Genomic DNA, 27398 nt, shown 5'->3' with positions numbered 1-27398 from the left:
TTACTGTGGGGTAAAACTAGACAGATCAAACCTTTAGACTGGATAGGCTTGCTACATATCCCTGTGAGATTAATTTCTTTCCATATCCAAGCCAGTGTAATTTTACAACCTGTTCATTCCTCTGGTATCTTTGTACAAGGACTAGATGCTTTTCTAAAAGATAAGTATTAGTAAAATATGTTGCTGAACTCAATAAAAATGAGCAATCTATAATCGCCTCTGAGGGAGGTCAGATTAATACTTCCTTGTAGTCTTAATTTTAAAATTAGGTTAGGATTAACAGGTTACTAGTATATTTATAGGTAAATCATCTGATCTAAAAAGAGTATCATATTGACAACATTATAATTTATGCTGTGGGACCTGACTCAAAACATATTTGTTTTTAAATAAACATTGTTTCAAGTTTCATCTGCACTTACAAATACAAAACTGTGTATTCATGCACACAGGCAATGTGTGAATGCAAGACTTGCAGTTCATGGCCAACACACATTAAATGGAACATCAAAAACTGCTATGCCAGAATTACCATGTTTCATTCTTCAGTTCTCTTCTACATCTAGCTGCGAAAAAGGCAACTATCCCTCTTTTTGTTATATTTAATTCCCTGCATTTTCTGGATATTTTTTCCCCACTGAAAACGGCATTTACTATCATACTGAATACATTTACAGCACATGCATATGGGATGTCATTACAGCTGTCTCTCACGTTCTCAGTATATGGAGTAGCTTTAGTGTACTGCCTTAGGTCAGATGCCTTGATGTGGGTGGCCAGACCTAAGGGTGGGAAGCAGCAGAAGCTGACCTTTCGTATACAAGACATACCTCTGTGATTCAAGGGGCACAGCTGAGATGTACACCTTTTGGCTCACAGGGAACAGCCAAGGCATTTTATCTCTAGTAGCATATAAGGTAAAGAAGAAGGTTTAGGTTTTCAGGATTCATATTTTAAGAGTTACTCTGCACATCTCTCAAATATCTGCCAGATCTTCAGAGCAGTGTATAGCAGGCACTGCTCTTCAGGGACAAATTAGCAGGGACCAGGATATGAGTAGTCACTGAACTAGAATCACAAGTAAAGGATCAGGAGCATGCTGCACAGAAGCAGGGATCCTAAATGAAGTTACAAACCAAGGATCAGGAGGAAGCCACGAGTCAGCAATCAAGGCAAATGGAGTCCAATGGCACTAACATGATAATCAGGTCCGCACCAAGCCCTCTTTAAAGAAGGTGAAAGCCATCAGGAAATGAGCAGCCAGGCCTGGAGGTCGGTCAGAGTGGCTAGAGTAGAGGACCATAGATCCAGAACCAGGACCACAGAGCCATAGAGCCAGAGGCAAGTTCAGGAGAAAGCAACTCATATAACCACAATCAAGAATCCTTAAATTTTCTGACCCACTTCCAGTCCCTGCCCTTTAAAAAGGGGAAGTGATGGACAGCCAACTGGGTACCAGGGCAAGGGCAGTTGCACATTACATAGGCTTAGGTAGGCCCTGGTACTTGCGATGTGAGGTGGCAGGCCTAGACAGATACTGCTTTAGGAAAATCAAAGTGGTTGGTGTAAGGCTATAGTCCTGACACTTATCTCTCTTTATCTGCATATTATTGATTCTGCATTTTATTCCTACATCTCCAATATGTGTTAATGTCTTATTTTTCTCTTACCTTGTTCCTCCTTTTGTCATTTTTAAAAAATTCTTGTCACAATATCATATCTGTCTCAAGCTATATATATTCTTTTGTATTGTCATGCATGTAAGCCATATATAATATTGTATCTGGTAACTTTTGTATTATTGCTTCACAGCAAAAATTGACTGACTTCTTCTGTCAATTACTTACCTAATTTCATTGTCATTTTTTTCTAGTATTTTTTGCATTTCCAATTCTTTACTTCATCAGTGCACTGTTTATTCTGGGTAAATATATGGGTTTATTACTAGAGTCTGGAAGTGAGTTCTCTCTCCACAAAAATGTTTAGTTTTTATATGACTTTAAAGTAAATGCAGATAATTCTGTAACATATGTAACTTGATTTTTAAAAGGAGGTTATGGCAAACATAAGAAAGTCTGGTCTTAGAACATAATTTAACTAGCTAAGATATATTTTGCTATAATAAAGTTCAGAACTATCAGTTTTAAAAATAGAACAAAACTGGATACAAATCCTGTTTATTAATCATTTTGGTAACATATAAGAATCATAAACTGCCAGTGGATGGGACTGAGAGCATTTAAACCATTCAAGAGCAAGAAACCAGAAAGCCTAACAATATTTTCTAATTGAATTAGAAGTAGCTAGTAGTCCAGTACTGACTGAAACACACTGCAAATCAACTATGACAAAGAAAAGGGCAAATAATGTCAGGTGGGGAAAACAAAACAACACCAAACCAAAAAGAAAACAAACAAACAAACAAAAACAACTAAGTTTACTGTCAGTGCCATGGAAACTGATCAAAACTTTCTGAAAAGTTTTAATCAGACATCTGAAGATAGTCAAAATCTTTCCTGGCAAAGATGATAAAGCATTTAAAAAATAGGAGTAATTATTTGTGTGGTTAATTTTGTAAGAGGATTACTAATTGACAAGGAAGCCTTTACAATAACTGCAGTTACTCTAGTTAAATAAGCTCCAATGTTTCTATTGAATATGCTGTCCCTTATAATGAGATACTTGAGACAGATACCTGAATACACTAAACATGGCTTCACTGATGTGCTGAAAATCTTGTACAAGTCTCTTGGTAGCAAAGAGATCCTTTGGCTAAAAATCTCAGTGCTCATTACCAATATAAAAGCTCTGTCCTTTTCCTTGTGAAGACTGCCTTGAAATTATGAACAGGTTCTAACAAATCTTTGGTTGAAACAGCAGGCAACTGAGCTCCATTGATTGACCAGGAAACAGTAGTGAGTTGTCTTGGATACTTGAAGATGAGAAGGGACACACTGCATATCTTAGATGAGTTGACTTATAATTGCAGCCTATTTGATAGCCACTGGTAATAACTCATGAAGTGAAGGTCACTATTTTTTTTCCTGCTTTCCACCTGGTATTTTCCTGCTTCCCTCCACTTCTCCATAGCTTAAGTCTCTCTACCACTCTCCACCATTCTCATATGATTGCTTTAGGGCTGGAGAAGGAGGATTGTTGGGCTCACTGTCCTAGACGTTACAATCTTCAACTCAGTTCTCTGTCTCTTTTAGAGCATAACCTTCCCTATTTGCCATTCTATTTGTCAGGGCCCAAACTGTTCATGAGCCACCTCGGGAAGGAATGTTTAGAAAACTGCACCATCAAACCTACACTCTACCTGGGTTACATAACAGTTTTCACCATCTTTACTAAACAGAGCAAGTATGTACTTGCTCTGTTGTAGATACTTGTGCTTCGCCTTGCATCACTTACTGGATCCGGTCCCCAGCACACTTGTCTTTCCCACATAGGTGAAGTTCTTCTGAAGCACAGATCGCCTTTTGCTACCATGTTTATGTACACCAAGCACAAACGGCCCTCAGTACTAATACATCAGTATTATCAAGGTAATATCTCTAATAATAAAGCTGCTGCTTGGTAGCCAGCTCTTTTCCCAAACATACTTGACTAAAACAAAAAAAAGAACTGGTATTGTGAAGAAGCCCCTTTTCCTTTCCTTCCCCAACCCTACATAACTACTGATGAAACTTGCTCTTTCTTAGTCAGGAAGACTCACTCCCCTGTGACCTATAATTGTTAAGGCAGACTACCAGCAGTGACGAGAGATTTAGCGATCTCAAGAACCAGAAGGTAAATGTCAGAATCCAAGCACCTATAGCCACCAACTAACCGTCAGAGGGATATACTCATCAACCATGGCACAGCTAGAGGTCAATGCACAAACCATTACTACTACTGTGAGGAATAGATGCAATGATGGAGGGATGCTTAACATAAACTCTGTGAACTACAGGGGATTGTCAGTGAGGTGTGAAAGGGAAGACTATAGAACAGATTGTTTGCCCATCTTCTCTCTGTGAGAACTGGTAACTAAATTGGATTTATTTCATGTATTTATTTTAGAAAGCATATTTGATCCTACAAATAACAGATGTATTTCTATACCAGAAAACACTGAAGGCCTATCACTGCACTGCTAAAATGGGCTCCAATCAGCAGTGACTATTCCACTGACCTGAATGGTACTAATTGCTTGGTATGAGCAACTGCAGGCTAGAGACCTTAATTTATTTTCTGTTCAAAACAGAGGAAAGAAATCTGACAAGCAGATAAAAACAAATTTGCCCAGGAAAACAGATTTCATTTTTAAGCTATGGAGAGAGTATGCAAACAATTGAGAAAAGAATGAAAGTTAAAATCACACGTTATATTACTGAAGAATAGATGTCTCACCTATGTATGATTCATCCTTGTAGCTAAGAAATGGGACTGCATACAAATGTCATCCAGAAAAAATTACAGTATTATATTTTTAGTTGCTTGGATAGGTATCTCCGGAGGTTCCTGTCACTGCTCAAAGCTTACAAGTGCTCTATTCTGAATCTACAAAAATGAGTGGGAGGCTGAGGTCAAGAGAACAGCATTGTCTTCTGTGCACTGGAATGCAAAGGAAACCCCTATAATTCAGCTGAAAACCCTGTACTGCAACAAGCAATCCATAAGCAAGTCAAACCAGCACTCTCTCTAATTTAATAGCAATATCTTTTTATCCTCTGTGATCAAACATGCTAATTAAATTTTAAAAATCTCTTATGGGGAGGTTGCCAGTAATAAGAGATAGGTTCAAAAGAAGAAAAGAAACTGAGTATTCTAGTCAGTGAATCTTAAAGTACTTGTTACCATTTAAAAACACAATTGTCTTTGGTTATTCTTTAACCTGTTATTGATTCAAACAACATATAGGCTAATTACAGACAGTCAAAAAGCCCAAGGCAGAATCTATTCAATCTAGGCAGTTTCCTCTAAGCTACATAGGTTGAACCAATAACTGACTGAACTAACATTCAGTTTTCAATTTGGAAAGGCAGGGGAAGGCCTGCACTGACCCAGGCCAATAGGCCAGGGGTGCTAGAGCACATCTCCCAGCCTCCTGGCCAGTGCCAGCCCAGCCAAGTGTCCCCAGTTGACTCCCCAGTACATGCCCCAACCCCCTGTTGTCCCCCCACAGGGGATTAAGAAGCCCCTTGTCTGGGTGCTGGCTCACCTTGGGGGAGCCTCCTATTTAGGAGTCTTCCCCAGGCCAGGCAGGAATTCCCTCATTCCCAGTTGCTGATTGCTTCAGGGCTGCCACAGGAGGGAAAAGGAGTCCTCCACCTTGGGGGCTTCCCCGTGCCCCAGACCAGGGTCCCCCAGCCCTAGGGAGATGAAGGTAATTAGTCTCCCTCCCAAACCCCAGAGTTGCTTGCCTTAGCTTCTTCCAGTCTCCAGGACAGCCCAGGGAAGCCTCAGGGAATGGAGGGAAATTCTTCCACACCCCTGCAACTAGTTTTGCCTCAGACATGCAGCAGCTGAAACAAAACCAGCTGTGAAGAAGCAGAATTTTCCTCTGCTCCCTGAGGTTGCCTGAGACTCACAGGGGCTAAGGCAAGCAGCTCTGGGTTTCAGGAGGGGAAGAATTTCCCTCAGCTCCCTAGGGCTGCCTCGGCTGAGAGACCCTTGGCTGGGTTGGGGCGGTGGTGGGGGGAAGCCCCTCCCAAGGTGCGGGCTTCTCAGTGCCTCCATGCTGGTCTGCATGGCTAGGCATCTGGCTGAGAGGACTTCTTCTCCCTCCTTCTTGTGGCAGCTGCTGAAGCAAATCAGCAGCTTGGAATGGAGAGGAAGGAAAGATGCAGAGCGCCAAAAATCCCCCACCACATAGAGGCTCTCTCTCCCCCAATGTGCTGTGTAGACCCTGGCCAGGGGGCATCTGAGGGTCTATTCCCCTGCACTCCCCCCCTCCCCCACCCCCCTTTCCCAAACCCTATGAGGAAGCAGACTAAGGAGCAGTTAGGAAGTAGGCTAAGGAGAGAGGCAAGGCATGGTAAGGTACTGCAGCAGACAGCACAGCCCAAGGTTGCAAAGCACCCTGGGATGCCGGGAGAGGGGAGGGGATGGACTTATAGTTAAACTTGAACCAAGAAGGGATCTGGGACAAAAGTTTCATAAATGGGTTTGACCTAAATCAATTGAATCTGATACTACATCCAACCAGGTTTTGGCCATTTTGGAAGCAGTTTATGTGCACTGAACTTCTGTTCTGTTACAGGTTTAAACCAAGCTTGTCAGTGAGGCCCTTTAGCCCTAAGGGGAGGGGAGTTCAGGAAGAGTGCTTGCTCCTCAAGGGAACGATCCTTGATGCACAAGCAAAATCTATCCCATCTCGGAGGAAAGGCAGCAAAAGGGCACAGCAGCTCCCTTGGCTCTCCAAGGAACTAGCGGACCTCCTGAGTCTAAAAAGAAAGGCCTACAATGGATGGAGGATGGGATCCACCTCCAAGGAGGAATATTCTGCACTGGTTCAGACCTGCAGAGGCCAAACCAGGAAAGCCAAGGCTGCAACTGAACTCCAACTGGCTACAAGTATCAAGGACAATAAAAAGTCCTTTTTTAGGTATGTGGGGAGCGAGAGGAAAAGCAAGGGCAACAATGGACTCCTGCTAAACCAGATGGGATATCTGACAACCGACGCCCATGAAAAAGCCAACTTGCTACATGGGTACTTTGCGTTGGTCTTTCACCAGTCCCAAGGGACACCCCTGACCATTACAGGACAGGAAGGCCTGGGTGAGGGAGATTCTTTACCCTCCATCAATGCTGACCTTGTGAAGGAACACCTTGAGAAGCTGGATACCTTCAATTCAGCTGGGCCTGACAATCTACACCCCAGGGTACTCAAGGAGCTAGCAAGCATCATAGCCCAGCCCCTGGCTCAGATCTTTGAGAACTCCTGGTGCTCCGGTGAAGTGACCAAAGATTGGAAGAAGGTCAATGTGGTGTCTATCTTCAAGAAGGGGAGGAAAGTGGATCCAGCAAACTACAGGCCCATCAGACTGACCTCTATCCCAGGGAAGGTCCTAGAAAAGATTAATCAAAGAGACTATTCTCAACAGACAGGCCGATGGCAAAATCTGGAGGGATAGACAGCATGGGTTTGTTGCAGGTAGGTCTTGCTTGACCAATCTTATTTCCTTTTACGATCAGGCAACCTATCAGCTGGACAAGGGGGAAGAGATTGATATCATATATCTTGACTTTAAAAAAGCCTTTGATCTGATATCCCATGATCACCTCTTGGCAAAACTGGCCAACTGTGGCCTCGGCTTCTGCACAATCCACTGGTTGGGGAATTGGCTATGTGGTCGGACCCAGAGAGTGGTGGTTGATAGAAGTCAATCATTGTGGTGCCCTGTGACCAGTGGGGTCCCTCAAGGCTCTGTCCTTGGCCTATATTGTTCAACTTTTTCATTAATGATGTGGATATTTGCATCAGAAGCGGACTGGCCAAGTTCGCTGACAACACCAAACTTTGGGGTAAAACGTCCACACCTGAGGACAGGAGGGCAATCCAGGTTGACCTTGACAGGCTCAAGAAATGGGCAGATGAGAACCTGATGGCATTTAACACCTAAAAATGCAAGGTTCTCCACCTTGGGAGGAAAAACCCGCAGCATGCTTATAGGCTCAACAGCGCTACGCTGGCTAGCACTTCAGACGAAAGGGACTTGGGGGTCATGATTGGCCACAAGATGAACATAATCCATCAATGTGATGCTGCAGGCAGTAAAGCAAGCAAAACGCTGGCTTGCATCCATAGATACTTCTTGAGCAAATCCCAGGATGTCATTCTCCCGTTGTACTCAGCCCTGGTGAGGCCACAGCTGGAGTACTGCGTCCAAGTTTGGGCTCCACAATTCAAAAAGGATGTGGAGAAGCTTGAGAGAGTCCAGAGGAAATCCACACACATGATAAGAGGTCAGGAAAACAGACCTTATGATGAGAGGCTGAGAACAATGGAACTCTATAGCCTGGAAAAGTGCAGGCTCAGGGGTGATCTGGTGGCCACCTATAAGTTTATCAAGGGTGCTCACCAGGATCTGGGGACTGTCTGTTCAGCAGGGATGACAAGATCAAACAGTCACAAACTCCTCCGTGACCATTTCAGGCTGTACATAAGGAAGAACTTCTTTACTGTCTGAGCCCCCAAGGATTGGAATAGACTGCCGCCAGAGGTAGTTCAAGCACCTACCTTGAATGCCTTCAAGAGACATTTGGATGTCTATCTTGCTGGGATCCTATGACCCCTGCTGACTTCCCTCCCTTTGGACAGGGGGCTGGACTCGATGATCTTCCAAGGTCTCTTCCAGCCCTAACGTCTATGTAATGTCTATGAAATCAATTTCTGATCACTTAAACCACTTTGTGTGTAACTTCTGTTCCTAGCCATAAAGTTAACGTAAGCAGTATATAGAATGCTATGACAAATGTACAGAAAAAAAATCAGGAAAAAGTCACTACCTTCCCAGGAAAAGGGGCAACATTGGAAGACTCAAAGACCAAAGTGCCTATATATATGGTCACTGGAGATTTAATTACCTCTAAATTATCTGAATGGTTCTTTCTTACTCTTGAACCCATGGCATGCTGGATTTGTAACTGAATACAATAATGCCACAGTCATAAAACAAGCCACATCTCTAACCATTTACATTTAAGTGCTTTGTCCTTCAATTGAAACAAGGGATACATATGCCTACTTCTTAGAGTTCTGCCAAAAAATGGATAAAGTTATTTCACATATTAGTGATGTTTTTGGCATCCTGACTTTTTAATTAATATATTCCATGATTATGCAAGAGGATAAAGGAAACTATAAAGTGAATTTACTGTGATTTTTTGTAGTTTTTAAGTTAAAAGTGGCTGATACTGTAATTTTCATTTGCTTATAAAAGGACATGATTCAGTAATTTAAGACAAAGATTTCAGTAATAAATTTCAATTTATTATGCAGCTGTAAAGATTATTATACAACAAATTTAATAATAGTTCTACATATTTTGGTCTACATATTTTGGTCTACATATTTCAGAAGCTCAGCAGCATTAGACAACAAAGGCTACCAATCATTTCCTACTTGTTAGCCATGCAAGTGGGATTCAGCAATACTTTTTGCTTTCTTTCTATACCCTTTTATTTTCTTATTATATTCACTGATGGACTCCTTCCAATTTTTTCCTCCCCCAAAATCCTCTTTTTGTTTAGTCTATTTTGATTCTTTTCAAATCTGTGCTCTCTCTCACAGTGTGCATTCCATTCTCTGTGCCTGGAAGCACAGCATAATTATATTGCATATTATAATCTAAAATGTATAGGAAAACACATACATACATTTATATATTTTAATTGTTTTTATTGCATAAATACATACATAGAAACATACATACATTACATAAATACAATTATCTTAATATCTACATATATTGCATAAATCAGACAGATAACATTACAGAAGAAGAAGAGACAGATTTTCCAGCACACCAAGGCAAAGACAAGACACTATGAAACACACCATGAAGTGTACTCGAAAGGCAGCTGGCAATCCTTCAGGGAGGGGCGGAAGAAGGGGTAGAGGGAGAGCTGTAAGTCCTGCCCTGCCCCCCCCCCACTCCTGTGTCCGAATATGCATCCCCTACAAGAGCACTAGCCATAACACCTGCCACCCCACCACTACCAGCATGACAACAAGCAGCAGCACCAGCATTACAGTCTCCTCCAACCCCATTTCACTTCTCATGCTGAGCCTTCTAGTGCCAGAGGAAGAGCTGGAGCTGGATCTGGATCTGAGTGCCCTAGCAAGGGAAATTCTGGGGAAGGAGGGGGAATCATCTGAGTTTGTGTTCCGCACCCCTCAAGTTTCCCCTAGAGCTAGGTCTCCTTCCCCAGAAGGCACTTCAGAGGAGGCTGAGGTAGAAGTTGCTGAGGCAAGCAACTCAGCTGAGTCTGCTCCTCCTGTGCCTCTACTTGCTGAGGAGGGGGAAATTGCACCATCCACACATGCACCTGCACCCCAGAACAAGCAGGTAGTGTGGTCTGTGATCATTTTGAGCTGGTAGATGGTCACACATACACTATCTGCCTGCACTGCCAAACCAAAACCAGTCAAGGCAAGGGAACAAAACACATGAGCACCACGGGGAGGCCGATGTATTTTCACAGGCACCACCCCCTTGCCCTTGCTCCTCCTCAGACTGGCACCAGCCCAAAGGGAATGTCCCCCTCTTGCTCCAAAGTCCCCATCCCCCCAAAGCAGAGGCAGGCCACCTTGGAACAGTGGGGGAAAGGCAGACAGAAAGGGGGGCGCTTTGCAAATGTAAGCGAGATAACCCAGACCATTGGGGAGATGCTTGTTGTGGATGGCCAGTCCTTCTCCTTATTTGAGCGGCCAGGGTTCAGGCGACTCATGGCCCCATCATACCAAGTGTCTGCATGTATCACCTTCAGGTGATAGTGGTGCTGTATGAGGCATGCAGGGAGTACTTGAGGGAGGAGCTGTGCAAGGCAGGTCCGCAGGTGGCCTTTCACTTCACCTAGGACACCTGGAGCAGCCGGGGTGGAGATCATGCATACCTCTCCCTCACAGGGCATTGCTGTGACCAATCAGGCAGTTGGTGGGCTCTCCTTCAAGTCGAGGTGATGGATGAGTCCCACACAGCAACAGAGATAATGGGGGCCATGAACCACTTGGTGCAGGGATGGCTTGCTGGGCAGGGAAAGCTCACCTGCGGGTTCATGGAAACAATGGGGCCAATATGGACAGGGCGGTCCATGATGCCAACTTGTTGTCGGGGACACCTTGGAGGGGGACAGGGCTGCTGGTGATGGCAGCAGCACCACCAGCAAGCTCATTTCAAAATGCAGGAAGGTGGCAGGCTACTTCTACCGGAGCATCAAGGGGGGCAAGATGCTGTGGGACAAACAAGCAGAGCTGAACATCCTGCAGCACAAAATCATGCAGGATGTGGAGACTTGGTGGAACTCCACATACCTGATGCTCAAGAGGTTGGTGGAGCAACAGAAGTCCATCCATGAGATGGCCTTCCTCAGGGAGATTGGGATCAGTGTCCCTCTTAACAAAGCTGAGTGAGATACCATCTCCCAGATCTTGATGGTCCTCAAGCCCTTCCTTGAGGTCACTGAGACCTTTGGCACTGGCGATTCCCTACTTAGCCAGGTGATCCCTGTAGTAAGGGAACATCAGAGCCAAATGGAGAGCTTCCAGGGGATCAATGTTCCTGACTGGGGCAAGCCACTGTCACCAGACACACAGGCACTGGTGAGGCAACCAAAGGAGGGCATCAGGAAATGGCTTGACCCCTTGCGGTTCACCACAGTCCATGCGTTGGCCATCATGTGTGACCCGACTAGCTTAGTGTATGCAGCAGCCAAAGCTTGAATCAGTGGATGGAGGTGGTGGTGAAGAGAGTCAGGGAGGCAAAACGGTGGAGGTGGGGGGACATGGAAAGGGGCATCCATTGTCTCATGCTAGCAGTTATCCACCAGCCAGTCTCCTTCACCACCACAGATGCCACCAATGTGGGCCAAGGGCATGACTTCCATGGTGGGGTCCAGAGCCACCAAACCCCACCATCAGGCAGGTAGCACCCAGGCCTTGGTGACTCCCTATCTTGCTGAGGCCATGGAGCCACTGCTGTGCAACCCCTTGGCCTACTGGTCAAGCCACAGCCAGATGTGGCCAGATCTGGGCACAGTGCCTGGGAACACCTGTCCTGTCCACTGACCAATGTTGCAAATGAAAGGATGTTCAACATTACTGATGCTATAGTGACACCCACCCACACCTACTTGGATCCTGGTTTGGTGGAGCAGCTGGTGTTCCTGAAGGTAAACCTCCTGCTGCTGGGGTTCCCTAAGCTCCAGGTACAGATGGAGTGTAGGTCCAGATGCTCTCCATCCCAGGGTGTTGAGGGAGCTAGCAGGGGTGATTGCAGAGCCCTTGGCATGGCTTTACAAGCGCTCATGGTGCTCGGGCCAGGTGCCAGATGATTGGAAGACCCTACTTTTATAGCCAATGTGGTCCCCATCTTTAAAAAAAGAGAGGAGGGAGGACCCAGGCAACTATAGGCCCGTCAGTCTTACCTCAATCCTGGGGAAACTCTTTGAGAAGATTATCAAGGAGCACATCTGTGATGGGCCGGCATCGGGGATGATGCTCAAGGGCAACCAGCTCGGTTTCATTAGGGGCAGGTCATGTCAGACCAACCTGATTGCCTTTTACAATCAGGTCACAAAAGCACTGGATGCAGGTGTTGCCGTGGATGTAGTCTTTCTGGACTTCAGCAAGGCCTTTGACACTGTTGGCCACCCCATCCTCATTAAAAAACTAGGTGACTGTGGCATTGATGCCTACACGGTCAGATGGATTGCAAACTGGCTGAAGAGTCATACTCAGAGGGTGGTGGTGGATGGGTCATATTTGACCTGGGGGGAAGTGGGCGGCGGAGTCCCCTAGGGCTTGGTCCTTGGGCCCGCATTGTTCAATTTCTTTATCAGCAATTTGGACGACGGGGTGAAAAGCAACCTGTTTAAATTTGCTGATGATATCAAAATTTGGGGTGAGGTGGGCACGTTAGTAGGGAGGGAAAGACTGCAGAAAGATCTGGATAGGTTGCAAGGGTGGGCTAACAAAAACAGGATGCGTTTCAATACGGACAAGTGCAGGGTGCTCCACTTGGGCAGTAGTAACCAGCAGCACACTTATAAGATGGGAAACTCCTTTCTTGAAAGCACAGAGGCAGAAAGGGATCTTGGAATCATCACTAACTCCAAGATGAACATGGGCCGACAATGCAAGGTCACGGTCGGCAGGGCTAACTGGACCTTATCGTGCATCCACAGGTGCATCTCAAGTAGGTCCAAGGAGGTGATCTTCCCACTCTACGTGACACTGGTCAGGTCACAGCTGGAGTACTGTGTCCAGTTCTGGGCACCCCACTTCAAGAGGGATGTGGACAACATTGAGAGAGTCCAGAGGAGGGCCACCTGCATGATCCGGGGACAGCAGGGCAGACCCTACAGTGAAAGGCTACAGGACCTGAACCTGTTCAGGCTTCACAAGAGAAGGCTGAGGGGGGACCTGGTGACCGTCTATCAACTCACTAGGGGGAACCAGAAGTGTTTGGGGGAGGCCTTGTTTCCCCTAGTGCCCCCCAGGATAACAAGGAATAACGGACACAAGTTGTTGGAGAGTAGGTTTAAATTAGACATCCATAAGAACTACTTCACAGTTAGGGCGGCTAGGACCTGGAACCAAGTTCCAAGTGAAGTGGTGCTGGCTCCTACCCTGCTGGTCTTTAAGAAGCGGCTTGATGCCTACCTGACTCAGGTCATTTGAGCCCAGTTTTCCTCCTGCCCATGCAGGGGGTCGGACTTGAAGATCTACAAGGTCCCTTCTGACCCTACTTCTATGATTCTATGAGTGCCACCCTCCTCACTGTCTGCACCTACTTCCTTTTTTCATGTTTTTAAAACCATTTAATGCCCCACTCTCAGAGCTGGAGGAGGCACTCACTGCACCACCAGCCAGTAGGGGAAGACCATTTCCCTGCTGAGGTTCTGTGCTAGGATGAACTTGGAGGTATGGACTAGGGAAGAAGGAGTCCCCAGGTCCTGGGCATGACCACTAAAACTGCACTCTGCCAGGGTCAGGAGGCCTGTTGGGACTGCCAAGGGTGTGGCAGCCCCAGGACATGCCTAGACCTAGGTGCCCCGATGGAGATATGTATTGTATTGTGAAGATACCTCCATACTGGAGATATTGTTGGAAGGTTTTGCATGTCTTGTCATGGCATGGCCTGGATCTGTTCAGTGCATTTTGGGCTGTAGGAAGGTGGCTTCTGGTGATGAGGTTAGTGAGGTACAGTGCTTGTTTGAATTTACAAACCACTTTTCGGACTAGCCTATGAGCTGCATTTCATCAACCTCCTAGGTACAGAAGCTCATGGACTCAATACAGACATTGGAATTCTGACACACTACAGCCTGCCAGACATCTGACTCCCCAGGTACCTCTCCACTTCTACATGCACTGCTACATCCCCCTTTCCTCCTCAACCCAGCCTGTCCCTAACCCCCTGATGCCTTCATTTCCATTTTCACTGACTAGCTTTCTTGCCTTCATTGCATGCCAACCTCTGGTTTCTTTACTATTCCTTCCATCCATGAGCAGCACACACACCAACTGCAGGTGCTTCCTCAGCCTGATGAAGGGTTTTTCAACCCAAAACCTTGCTAAAATATATTTCTCTAACTATTCATTTGGTCTACTAATCTGATTCTCTAACTACAATCAGATTAGATTGACCCTAAGAACTTGTCTGCCAGTGCCATGCCCTTAGCCAAACACCCCTAGTACCTGTCCCCCGTCAGCTGACGGGAAGGACCTGGGGCCCTGGGCACATCTAAGCCTCAGGGCTGGCAGGGAGAGTTCTCTGGCAGCTGCTGGAGAAGAAGCTCCTGTAGGAAACGAAAGAAAGGCTCTGTCACAGTTAGCCTGCCTGAGATGCTAGTGCTACTGTGCTGCAGTGCTTACCTGTTGTTATTTAGAGTGGTGGACCGAACTGAAGCTGTAGGGGGGAAGCAGGCCTCATTGGGACACACTACCATGTCATGTAAAGACCCCAACACCAGTGAAAGCACACCTTAACACACCCCCCCCCATGCATTTTGTTTGTCACCAGCTTGAGATACAATTTCCCAGAAATCCCTCCACCTATCTCCTGGAAACTTGGCAGGCTTCATGCCCCCAGAAGGGGCTACCACCCCTGCTGTTTTCATCCCAATCTGCCCCAAAATGACAAAGTTATAGGCAGTTTTGTGCTTCCCCATTATATGTATGGGCGAAATGTTGAAACAGCAAAACAGTTTTGATGAAACAAAAGGGAACAGTGCTTCAAAATGAAACTTGAAACTAAACACTGTTCCATTGAAATGGAAGTCAAAACAAAACAACGCTGTTTCACACAGCCCAGTGGATACCACAAGTATGGGTACTGGAAAACATAATCAAATCCTTTTTATAACAACTTCAGTAACTACTTCCACTAATCCTGCACTCTCCAACCTAAGGAACATTCTTTATGCTTGCATACATTCACAAAAAAATAAGGTGACCCATGTAGACCCATCATATCCAACTTTAGTACCCCTCAGTGAAGATCTATCAACATTAATAGAAATGATTTCTCACTCAAATGGCATGTTTTCTGCTAGACACAGACTTCAACAACAAAATCCAAAATATCAACCACCTTCCTAAAGTGGTTGTACTTGCAACCATTAACTTTACAGTAACATCAGTCCATATACTAAGATCTCACACCACCAAGAAACATCTGCCTACCTGAAACATTTATGGGAAAACAGACTATTCAGCTTTGTAACAACATTTTGCAAAAATCACCCACTTCCAGAACTTCATTTTCAACAACTGACCCTTCAAACTGTGGGCACAGCTCTGGGCATAAAGATGCCCCCAAAATATGCCAAGCTCTCCAGGAGTCATCTGGGGGAAAAAATTTGAAAAAACTGCATCAAACCCACATTCTACCTGCATTGCATAGATAGCATCTTCATCATCTGGACTTAGACTTCCTTACCAACTTCCACCACCTGCTTAACAATTATCACCCCTCAAGCAAATGTTCTAGGGATTACTCTTATACCAAAATCAACTTTCTAGATACCACGATTCACACTTGGGATGGCATCTTATAAACCAAAATACACAAAACACTCATGGATCATCATACTTATGACTGCAAAGCCAGCAATTATCTCAGGCACACAAAAAGGTGTAATCTATGGTCAAACCCTCAGATACCACTGCATGTGTTCTGTGGAGGAAAAGGTTTGCAACACCCACCCTGCCAATCTGAAATGTATCTTTGTACAACAAGGACACTCCAGTAGAGAAATAAAACATATCTTTGAAAGAGTCACTCAAATACCCAGCAGTAACCTGCTACAGTATAAAAAGAAACCTTCCTGTGACCATACACCCATGGTGGTCACCTACCACCCCACGCTTGAACCAATCAGAAGAACCATCAAACCATTACAACCTATACTCAACAAATATTACCAGCCCCTCCTCTCCTGGCTTTTGAACAATCCCCTAAACTTAACCAACTCATCAGAAGTAAACTCCCCATTGTTCAACAGACATCAAATGGGATATAGCTTAGTCTTACACATAGATGCACTTCTCCACTGCAAAAACAATCACCACCAGACACAATGAACCCATCAGAATCCATGGATCCTGCACATACCTTTCCCAAAATGAGGTCTATCTGATCCAGAACATCAAATGCCTTCATAGTAATTATTTGGGTGGAATTAAACTGAAGTTACACATCAGAGTGATTTTCTTAGAAAAAAAATTATTTCCTTAGAAAAAAAAAAATTAAGAGGGCTATGGCAGGGCACTTTTGGTGCCTGCCACTTTAAGGGCAGAAAACAGGCAGCAGAGAGGTGCCTGATGAGGGCAGCCATTTTGGACCCCGGGATATAATCTGGGCTGCAGTTTGCTGCAGGAGAAAGGAGGCAACATCAGGCTGAGAGGCTGCTCTGACCTGACCAGGAGGTAAGGGCAGGGGCTATGGGATGCAGGTGACCCCTTGTCCTAGGTAAGATGTAAAAATGCACCCTGTCAGGGAAGGGTGGCGTGGGAGCCCCCAGAAAGTGCCAGGCCAGTTACCTCCCCAGTGAAAGGTGGGTCTGAGTGCCTTAAAACTCCAGTCCCACATCCCTAGTGGTGTTCTGATGAGCAGGGGGAGCCCCAAGGCAGAGCTTAGGCTGGAGGAGGGACCTGGGGCTGCGTCCAGGCAACAAGGGAAAGCCTGGGGACACGAGACCCTGAGTAAGAGAGGTGATGAGTAGCGAGACCCTGAGTGAGAGGGGCAATGAGTAGAGAGACCCCTTGAGTGTGGGTGAATGAGGAGGCCCACTGGGGGCATAGTGGCCCAGCGAGGGGCTAGGAATGAGATAGACCTACAGTCATACAATCACTCAGTCAATGCTCATGTGATGGTAGCGGGAGACATCCAACAGACTGGACCGGGGCTGACCAAGGAGAGGAGAGCTAAACCCAAAGCTGGGTGAGGCCAGGTAGGATGAGTGTGGCCCTGAGAGAGAGGGCAGTATGAAAGAGGCTGGGTGAGAGCCAGAGGAGTGAGTGGGACCCCGGTAAGAGAGGGATGGTATGTGAGTGGTATGTGTAGAAAAGAGCTACAACTGTGTACCCAGTTTGCTCTGGCTATAGGCCAGTGAAGTAACACACACAAAGTAACATGTGCAAGGCATGGGACCTGTGCAGGAGAAGTTGGAGCTGGTATTAGGCCCTTATCAGCAGGGTGAGTAATAGGTAGCCTCCCACCTTAGTAGCAACTCTCATATTTTTCCCTCAAGGTGTGGCAGGAAGTGAAGTGGACAGTTACCCCAGGAGCAGGGCAGCCAGTGAAGACCTGATGAGGAGGCACCCTGTTACAAGAAGAAGAGACATCGGAAGGGGCACATTTTTCTGACCTTACTATCCTTGTGCTCAAGGGAAATATACAAAACACCTTCAAAAGGCAAGCCTGGGAACAAAACAAAAGTGCGTAGGCTGGATGGACCCTGAAAATCAAAGACTGAATAGTGAAACTTTCCTTTTGGCAGTCTAACAGGGCACTGGCCCCGGGCCCTGTTATGGTCTGGAGTGTCCCTCTCGGCCCAGACACAGAAGCCGACTTACCAGGGAATGTAGGACCAATTGTGCGGTGGAAAGAGATGGTGCCTAGGCTGAACTTGCTGGTCTACATGCCCAGCACAGGGTAAAATAGGCAAATGGGATCCCGGAGCTGGCTCCCATTGGCCAAGGGAGGCCCAGCCATAAGGTAAAGTTGGGGTGGCCAGAAGGATGGATCCCTGGAGAAGGGAAGCACGAGAGAGGCAGAGCTTGTGCACGCTGTGCAGAGGTGTGGGATTGACAAAATGAACTGGGACATTAAGCAGGAGCCATATCCAGAGCAGTGTAAGGGGGGATTGAGTACCTGTATGAGAGAGGCAGCATGGAGATCCACAGTTGGGGCAAAGGAGCTACCACCACTGGCGAGTCCAATAAATCTCAGGGTCCTCCCTAAGAATGATGAACTGGGTTAATTGATAGGGAAGCTCAGAAGTGAGTGGTCTTACTCTCAATGAGTTAAAGGAGGAATGGAGTCAAACAGACTTCAATCAATCCATGAGATGTAAAAGAATTAACTACAATGAAGGCTGAGAATCTGGTTCACAGACCAGGCAGTCCAGGGATAAAAGGGTATAGGAACTGATTAATTAGAGAGTCGATGCATATATTAATGGGACACTGTGTGAGTTGAGGCAATAGAAGAAGAATGCTTGACAAGACAAGGAAATTTGTTAATTGATGGAATATAAATAATGGTGTTAAACCTTATAGTGGATGAGCTGTAAATATGTATGAATTAACGTAGAATGCTTGCTAATTAATAGACCTGGAATAAGGACAGGATTGAGCATGGATTAACTTGTTAATTGATGGATGAGGGGAAACAAATCAATTGAATGCTGATATTTAGCCAGAAGCAAGGGGAAAATAAGGGCCTATAAGGGAAAGATCCACTGGTTACAAACTAATTGGGTAATGAAATAAAGACTTAGTAGGTGTTGTGAACTTGTAAGGAATGGGCTATTACTGGTCACTCCTTGCAAGCAAGAGTCTAGAATAACTGGTCAACAATCAGTCACCATATTGCAGGTACTGTAAGGGTGAGGCCGAAAGGGAACACGGGGTTGTGTTTGCATAGGTGTGGTAAGGGCAGGGTGTACAGGAGGCAGAGCCCTGTGAAGAAAACCCTTGCTGCTATCCCTAACACTAAGGATAACTGGAAGATTTCACCTCCCTTTTTCTCTTTCTTTGCATTTTCAAACATCAAGGCATGATGGGCAAGCATCAAGGAAGGCAACCCAAAGTGAAGAGAAATAAATAGTGGCTGTGTCCCAGGGGTATAAACATGGGGGACCCCCAAAGAAGAAACCCCGAAATCAGAGGATACTTGTCCACTCTAGGAGTCTGGATGCCAGACGAGCAATGCCGACAGGAGAAAAGTGCGCAGTTCATCAGCCACGCCTATACACAGCTGAAACTGGTGGGAGACGTCACTGACAACTGCCGGCCAGCTAGGATAAAAGCTGGCACCAGCTGGGATCAGGGGAGAGTGGGAGAAGCAGTGCAGGTTTTCCATGCCGGTGGCAGGCAGTGCCGGCGAGAAGGGAGAAATCTCGATTGGACAGGGAAGCCCCAGGTAGCAGCAACTGCAACAAGCCTCCATGCTGGCCATGGGCAGTACCAGTGTGTGGGAGGAAAACTCACTCAGGGAAGAGCAGGGGGAAGCCCCAGAGACAGAAGAAGCTCCCTACACCGGTCACTCAAAGACTGCGTCAAGGGAGAAGAGTTGACCCAGAGAGAAGTGGAGGAAGCGCAGCCAAGATAGAGAATGAAGCAGCGTTGGAGGACGCGGCCAAACACAGGCTTCAGGGCAGGCAGTATACCAAGGCAGTCCAGCCTGATCCCTTTGTTTTTCCTTTACCAGCCTTTTGTGTTCCTTTTTGCGTGTCCATCCATTCATTGCTTTCTGGCATGAGCATATTCTTCTTTTGCCATTTACCTTGTGTGTTGATTTATTTTTAATTCTTTGATAACCCGATGCCGAGAGGTCCAAGTGACAACCTAATCACAACAGCCACTCACAAAAGCCGACAAGCAGCTGGCACTGAGTGGGAGAGACCCGGAGGACAGAGGAGCACCCAATAGTCCACTAAGGAGGATAGAGAAGACCCGACACTTGAAAGTGTGCAACGGGTAAGGACCATCATGACCGGAGGGCAAGACGCATCAAAATCAGGTGTCCCGTCAGTGTCTGGCATACAGCAGGGGTCTGGGGGAGGTGGAGCCCCACGAATATCCATCAGGAGGAACAACCAATCTTGAGGGACTGCCAACGGAAGACCCCACCACTGAAGATACGTTCAAAGTTGTGGCAGGCAAGTTCTGGAGTCCTCCCTGGGGTGATCGGGGTCCCCATCTAAGGTTGCATGGAGCTTCCCTGAGCTTGTCACCAGGTGCATGTGCCAAGATGGTGTGAATGAATATTCAAAGCAAGACAGGCCCAGGCTGACCAGTCACTAACAACTATGAGACTTTCACAGGCATACAATCTATCTGATTGCTAGAAATCTTTCTGCATGCTAAAGGCGGTCATCACTCTCTTCCTTTTTTGAAAGGTCTTACTCTTCCACTAATGAAACTGTCTTTTCTTCTGTTAAATTGTTTATTTGTCTATTACTGCTGGGAATGTCTCTCTTCTCCAATTTCAGAAGCCTACACATTGTTTTTAAATCAGTGTTGTGCCTTCTTCTCTTCTTAGACCTAATGAAAAATGCTTCACATTTGAAAGCTTGTCTAAGTATCTCAATCATGCTCTTGGTCCAATAAAAGATATCACTCACCTTTGCCTCACACCTTTGCCTCGAACAATGTTCAATATTCCGTCAAAAAAGCCCAGAAGGGACCTTGTAGGTTGCTGGAACTGGTTCTCTGCAATCACACTCCAGAGCATTATAGAATCCTTTTATTAAGGTTTAACAAGCTCCATTTTAGACCAGTTAGGTTTCTTACCACTACTACTGGAAGGCTTGGGAACTTTCTTGTTGGAAACCAACATGTTTAACAACCTTTTCCGATTGCTAAACTATACGTATTCACAACTAGAGTATGCCTGAGACACTGGTATCCCTAAGTTTAAATAGTCTCTCCCTATCCCTCACATGTATCCTCCTGGATTAATTAAGAAATGATATTATAGTCCACCTCAGAAAAGCTCTTTTAGCCTCTTCTACAATAGACTCTCCATTTCCCTGACCATCTTAGTATTCTCTCCATCTGTTCCAGTTTGAATTCATTTTTCTTGAAGACAGGTGACCAGAACCATATATAGCATTCCAGAGATCTCAACTGAGCTTAGAACTGACACATTAATACTCTCCTCTCTCTAGTAGAGAAAGAGAGATCCTAAAATTATTTTCCCTTTTCTCTAAACTATGCCCTGCTGGTGACTCATAGCTAACCAAGATCATCTCTCTTCCTGGCTCATTTTCAGCTGATGGGTTCCTAGTTTAAAGGCAGAAGTTCTTGTAGTTAATCCACCATGCCTGACCTTGCACGTTGTACTATTAAAATTTATACCATTTCTGTTACTCCAGTTCTCAAGGCCACCCAGTTCTTACTGTATTTTACTCCTCCTCCATGTTGTCTTCTAATTAACTCTCTTAATTAATCAGAAAGTTCCATTACTAAATTCCTATCTTCTTTCCAGCTTAACTAATTATCGATGTGACACCACATAAAATGCTTTCCTCAAACTGTAAGCATTTAGCAATTCTTTTTTTCCAAAGCATTTATCACATTTTTTTTACTGATATTCTTTTCTAAATTCCCCCAAAGAGGTCACATTTTAAAATAAGTATAATCCCAAATATTTAGAGCTAGCTTATACCTGAACTCTTTTCACTGACATAGATGCTTCCAATTATTAAACTAAAAGAGTAAAGTCTATTCCTCTGGCAAAACCTCAGTGTGTTTTTAAAATGTACTATAAAATTGAGGGAGAAAAGAGAACTTACATGAACAAAATTTTATGACAACTGCATAAATCCTCTAGTTTCTTTCTACTTGTACTTTCAGTCTATGATTAGTGACAAACTAGAAGCTTCTGAGAATGTGGATAATAAAACAATTATTTAAGAAATTGTTATCAAAAGTAATTTATCTGATGCACACAACGAGACAATGACCTTAATGGGTCTCATCACAGGAACAAGTTATTATACTGTAGTTCTGTCATCGGTATGGGTGTCAGAAATTGGTTTACTCATGATTTCCAAAAGAGGTTTCAGAATTTTTAGAATTCAGGCTACATGAAATTGCAAACGAATCAAAAATACTGAAATATCTATTAAAAGAATGAAAATGCCAAGGAATCTGAAGACCTGGGAAATATTGAAAAATGTAATTGATAAATATGAAATCAACTGAGATTAAGAAATATTACATTGCTTGAAGTCTCTAAGGACACAGACACTAAAGACATTTTATAAAAAAGGGTTAAAGTGCTGAAGATGGACAATTTTATTTCCTTTTCAGGATGTGAAGCAAGAATGAAAGAAAATGTTTTCAACATCAGAAATATTTTCTAACCTACATTTGCAATTTATTTTAGAAATTAGCTGATTTCATGCATCACAGCCAGTAATTAAGAGCTAATAAGCAGACAGCAGAAAAAACAAAAAAACAAATAATACACAAAGCAAGAGATAACTAAACGTACAGCCTGCCCAGGATACCTCACAAGCCAACTTTTAAAGGGGAACTAAATACTCCAGTATACTGTATATTAATTAAAACAAACTAAAAATGTCTTGGTTGTGCTGTTAAGTGTACCCGCCAGCGGACAAGGAGAACACAACCTTTGAAGTATAGCCACTGGAGAAGTACTTGTAGCTGTACTTCAATGAGAACATTCTCCTTCTTTCCTATGGCATTACCATGAATTCCAACCCCCTGCAGTTCTCCAAGACCTTGTGCCTTACAAAGTACCCAGTGCTTCCTGTTGTGTTGATCTGTATAAACAGTATAGTACAATGGACATTATCCAAGATACTAAACATGTGATGTATAATTACTGAAGGAAAAAAACCCGCACTGTTTTCCATAAATAACAATTTTCTAAAATTTCCCTCACTGCTTTCATTGTATTCAATGGGCCTTCTGAATTTGAAAGTGTGCCATCAGAAAATGTAATCCAAAAAGCCCACTTCAACCATGTTGAGTGCTGTTTCATGCAGCTATAACAAATGGTGGAATTTATTTTCCTATTAAATTTAGAGAAAATCTTATTCCTGTCACCTCTCCCTCATTTTAAACATTTTAGTACAGAAAACTTTTTTACAACTGAATTAGGAATTTCAGACTATGGATTTAGATTACAAATCCTGATGGGCTCTTATCTATGAGAATACCATCGAGTGAATATATGTACACATTTACTTGCCATTCTTGGCACTCAATATTATCTTAGATCAGGTTCCTCCAGACTTAGGTAAACTAAAATCTTTCCATTAGTGCTTTTTTGCCATATTTATCCATTTAGCTATAATAATCCACTCTACTGTTAAAAGTACCCGAGAGCTGAATACAAAAACAAAAAACTACTTTGCGACTTACCCCATTTAAAGGATAGGTTTTCCATCCAAGCTCTCCAAGTGCAGCTGTAGTATCAAGCAATATAACTGGAAATAATAATAAAAAGTTTTATCTATTAAATTGTTTTAGACATATGAAAACAGTTAATTTAAATATCAAGCTTATTAACTGGACTAATTTTATTTTCTATGACACCTGTTTAAATCCACTAAAGTCAATGGGACTGCTGGAGAATAAATAGTAGAATATAGCCTTTTGCATTCACATTTCAAGTATTAAATATCTCAGAGGACACCAATAGTTTCATGAATATTTAATTTTTTCTCTGATTTAATTTAAAATGGCAATACACTTTTAATGATTCCTAATCAGCAAAATTAAAAAACATACCTGAATGGGGAAAACACAGTTTTGAACATTGCCTCCTTGAACTATTCCACATAACCTCTACCCTTCCCACCTTCCCACCTGGAAGTTAATTTGGATCCAACACTGAAAAAGGAACAACAAACTAATTCCCTTATTTTAAACTTAAATGTCCTTGTGGGAAAATGCTAAGAAACATACAAGTTCTCTATTTAGTATTTGTGCCATATACTCACGTTATTAAATCACTTCATAAGTATATAACACATGAAACTAGAAGTCTGACTTCTACCTTTGAAAATCTATTTGTAATATATGTGATCACAGATGTTCTTTCCTGAGATTCTATACTATTAACATAAATTTGGGGTTCTCATATATGTTCTTAATATGACAAGTAGGTTTCATAGAATAATATTAGCAAAATACATTTTGGTTTTGTTTGAGATGTAACAAAATTAAGCGTGATCATAACGATGCAGGTCAGAATGCTCTGATGTATTCTTCTTCATTACGTATACAAAAAAAAATTCAGAAAATACAATACCTTGTAATATGCCAGATTGTAGCTATATGTACTACTGCCCTCTAATGGATTGTTTTATGTTTGACCTTGTGATCCCATGTTAAAAAGAATCAAATTAATTAGGATGTAAATTGAAAATTTATTATTGACTAGCACCATTAATTCTATTTCTCAAGTTAAATGCATGTTAGGAAAGGGACTTAAAATGGCACTTTTTCACATAGTCAACATTTACTAAAGGTTGGGTCACACATTCAACTTAACACTTACTAAGGTGCAGTTAAAGTGTGAGCAGACACAGGTTCAAGCACTTTAACACATATTAAGTGTACTCATGAGTTGTAAAGCTGTTCCTTTTCAGGGGAGGGCTACCTCTTAATGTATACTGTCTTTAATAGGTCACTGTTCCAATGATTTGCAATTGTTGCAAGTGAATGTGTGACAAGGCCCCAGACATGGAAAACTTTGAATCAACCAGTTTAGTACTGTACCTGAAATGATATAATACCCCCATTCATTCATTCTTCCTTTTTATAGTATTGCTTACCATCATTCTTGTCTCAAGCACATACCAGGTATTTAAGTAGTAAACTTTACAGCTACTTTCACAAAGTCAGGAATATAAGACTCGAAGAAACCTCTTTAGTTACTTCTTGAGTCTAATTCCCTGACATTACACACCGAGACATCACTTAATTTTTCTTAACTGGACCAAGCTTCATTTTAAAACTAATTCAGTTTCTGCACCTGCTATGCATATTGGCTGTTTGACAACCTTACCCCTCCAATAATAAGAAATATAAATTTCTAACTCATTCATGGTCCATTTTCAACCATTTGTTCTTGTGCCAACTTTGTCCTTCAGCTTAAAATTCTTTTCCCATCCCTGGTGCTTTACTGATAGACAGCAATCATATCATTTCTAAGCTTTCAGTTTGCTAATCTGAAATAGGCCATTTGGTTTCCTCTTACAAGATCAGCTTTCCATTTCTCTGATCATCAAAGCAGCCCTATTCTGCACTTGTTCCTGGTTGAATTAATTTATCCTCAACATGGGCAACCATAAATGTATATAGCATTCTAGATGATATTTTAGAAGGCCACTGTACAATGACATTACTTTCCCCAATGTCTACTAGACACATCTTCTGATACATCACTGCATCACATCTGCCTTTTTCACAAAATCACATTAGTAGTTGAACACAAAATAACTGTAAATACCAAGGCGGCATTATTCTTTAACCCAAAACAAGTCCCATGGACCAGATCAGGCCTGCTAGCTGATTGGATCTGGCCCACAGGCTAGCACCCTCCAATTAATTGTATCAGGCCCCACTGGCAGCCACCCCTGCTGCGCTCTGCACAGGGCTGACTGCCTGTTCCCACCTGGAACAGCATGTGCTGCACTTCCTGCCTTCCCCACTGGAGGGCACCTGCCTTGGCCAGCAGGCATAGCTTCCAGACAGGGTTGATGCTGCCACTGATGCCACCACCTAGGGAACTGCAGGGCTCCCCCAGGCTCCAGTGACTCTTCCTCCTGTCCTTGCTGGAGTGCTCCGGGCAACAGGTATGGAGGGGAAGCTGCAGCGTTGAGGGGAGTGGGGTAGGCTCTGCTTGCAGCTCAATTTGGTTCTGCTTGTGCTTGGCTGAGCAGGCGAGCACATGGATGGAGAGGGGGGTCCATGAAGGAGCTCAGTTGCTCACAAAGCCCCACCAGGCAGGCACGAAACAGGTAATTGGGGGAAGCAGCAGCAGAAGCCAGTGTGGGCTTGGTGCAGCTCTGCCAGGCAGGCACAGGACAGGCAGTTGGGGCAGAAGCAGCAGCAAGACTGGGCTTGGTGCAGCCCCACCAGGCAGGCATGTGGGATGGAAGCAGCAGGAGCAGCAAGCACAGGCTCAGCTTCGGGCAGGTGTGGGACAGAGACCAAGAGAGCTGGTGGCACGAGGCTTGGGTCCCTGCCCACCCCCCTTCCCTCTCTGAGGGGGTTCTCTTGGTGCCCACCAGCAGCAGCTGCTTCCTTGCCCTTTGCAGTGCACTACGAGCCAGGCAGGCAGCACTTCCCCCTCCTCTCACCTGCAGATGGGCTGGGCTCAGCCACATCACAAAAAGCAGGTGGGGGGAAGCTGGGTTTGGGGAGGAAGCCCCCACACATGCACACCCAACCTACCCACACCCTAACCACACACTCCACACACGTACTCACACCCCTCACATACCCAACACTGTTCTCCACACTGCACACAACCCACCATACCCACATCCCACCTACATCCCACCTCCACACACACACACACTTCACCCCCTCATACATACACACATACCACACATCTCAGCCACACACATCCCATCTCTCACAATACCCACACACACACAACAGTCCCACACACGCATCACATAAACCCCACCATACCCAGACACCCAGATCCCACAGCCCCCACATCTCAACCACACTCACAGAGCCACACTCCCACATCATATCCACACACCCCCACACACACTGCAAGCACACACACTGCAAGCACCCCTCTACACACAATATACAAGCAATGCCCCCTTCCCAAAAGGAGTACTTTCTGGGGCAAGGAGAGAGACTTCTGGTGGCAAAGGTCAGGGGTTAGGGCACAGGACTTCTGGTCATAAGATGGAAACCAGAGGTGTGGCACCTGTCAAGGGGCAGGGCTATCCTTGTGGCCCTCGACACCTCACCAAAACTCATTAAGTGGCCCTCCAGACTCCTGCTTTAACCAGTGCTAGAGGGGAATAAGTGGCTGCAGGGTGATGGGTTTTTTCTTCACCACATCCAAAGGACAAACAAGCAGTTCAATATTATTCACATTCTCAAGCCTCATAACAAATATCTTTATATTTGATCAAATTTTTCATAATCTTTTATCCTACTTCTTTGGCTGTCCAAAGCCAGTCCAAGTTGAAACACCACACAATCAGAATTTGATAAACTGAAATAATCTTTATCAGTAACTTTCCAGTAAGGTACTCTAGATGCAGACTCAGGTTCAATATTAATAGCTAGTCAAACGTGTTTAGTAATTTGCCAAATTTAATGATATTTTAAAGAAATACTAAATATACGCACCTTGCCTCTCACTGGTCAAATTCATAAGGCTGGGTCAGTAAAGCAAAAACTAAAATTCAAACAATTCATTCAAAAGGTATGGATTTCTTAG

The 27398-nt window shown here is 44.3% G+C and overlaps 1 protein-coding gene across 1 annotated transcript in view; it reads right to left on the bottom strand.

The window, feature by feature from the left end:
* The window catches only part of EPHA6 (EPH receptor A6), a 978007-nt gene that overhangs the window by 888350 nt on the left and 62259 nt on the right, over positions 1-27398 (bottom strand). The window contains exon 2 of the mRNA XM_019476566.2: positions 23339-23403. Within this exon, the coding sequence (XP_019332111.1) occupies positions 23339-23403 (65 nt within the window). The remainder of the gene's footprint in view (positions 1-23338; positions 23404-27398) is intronic.

The sequence above is a fragment of the Alligator mississippiensis genome, chromosome 1 (assembly GCF_030867095.1).
Source record: "Alligator mississippiensis isolate rAllMis1 chromosome 1, rAllMis1, whole genome shotgun sequence".
NCBI classification, from domain to species: Eukaryota; Metazoa; Chordata; order Crocodylia; family Alligatoridae; genus Alligator; species Alligator mississippiensis.
Note: the sequence above shows the minus strand (reverse complement) of the source record. Positions and strands in the feature narration are given on the sequence as shown.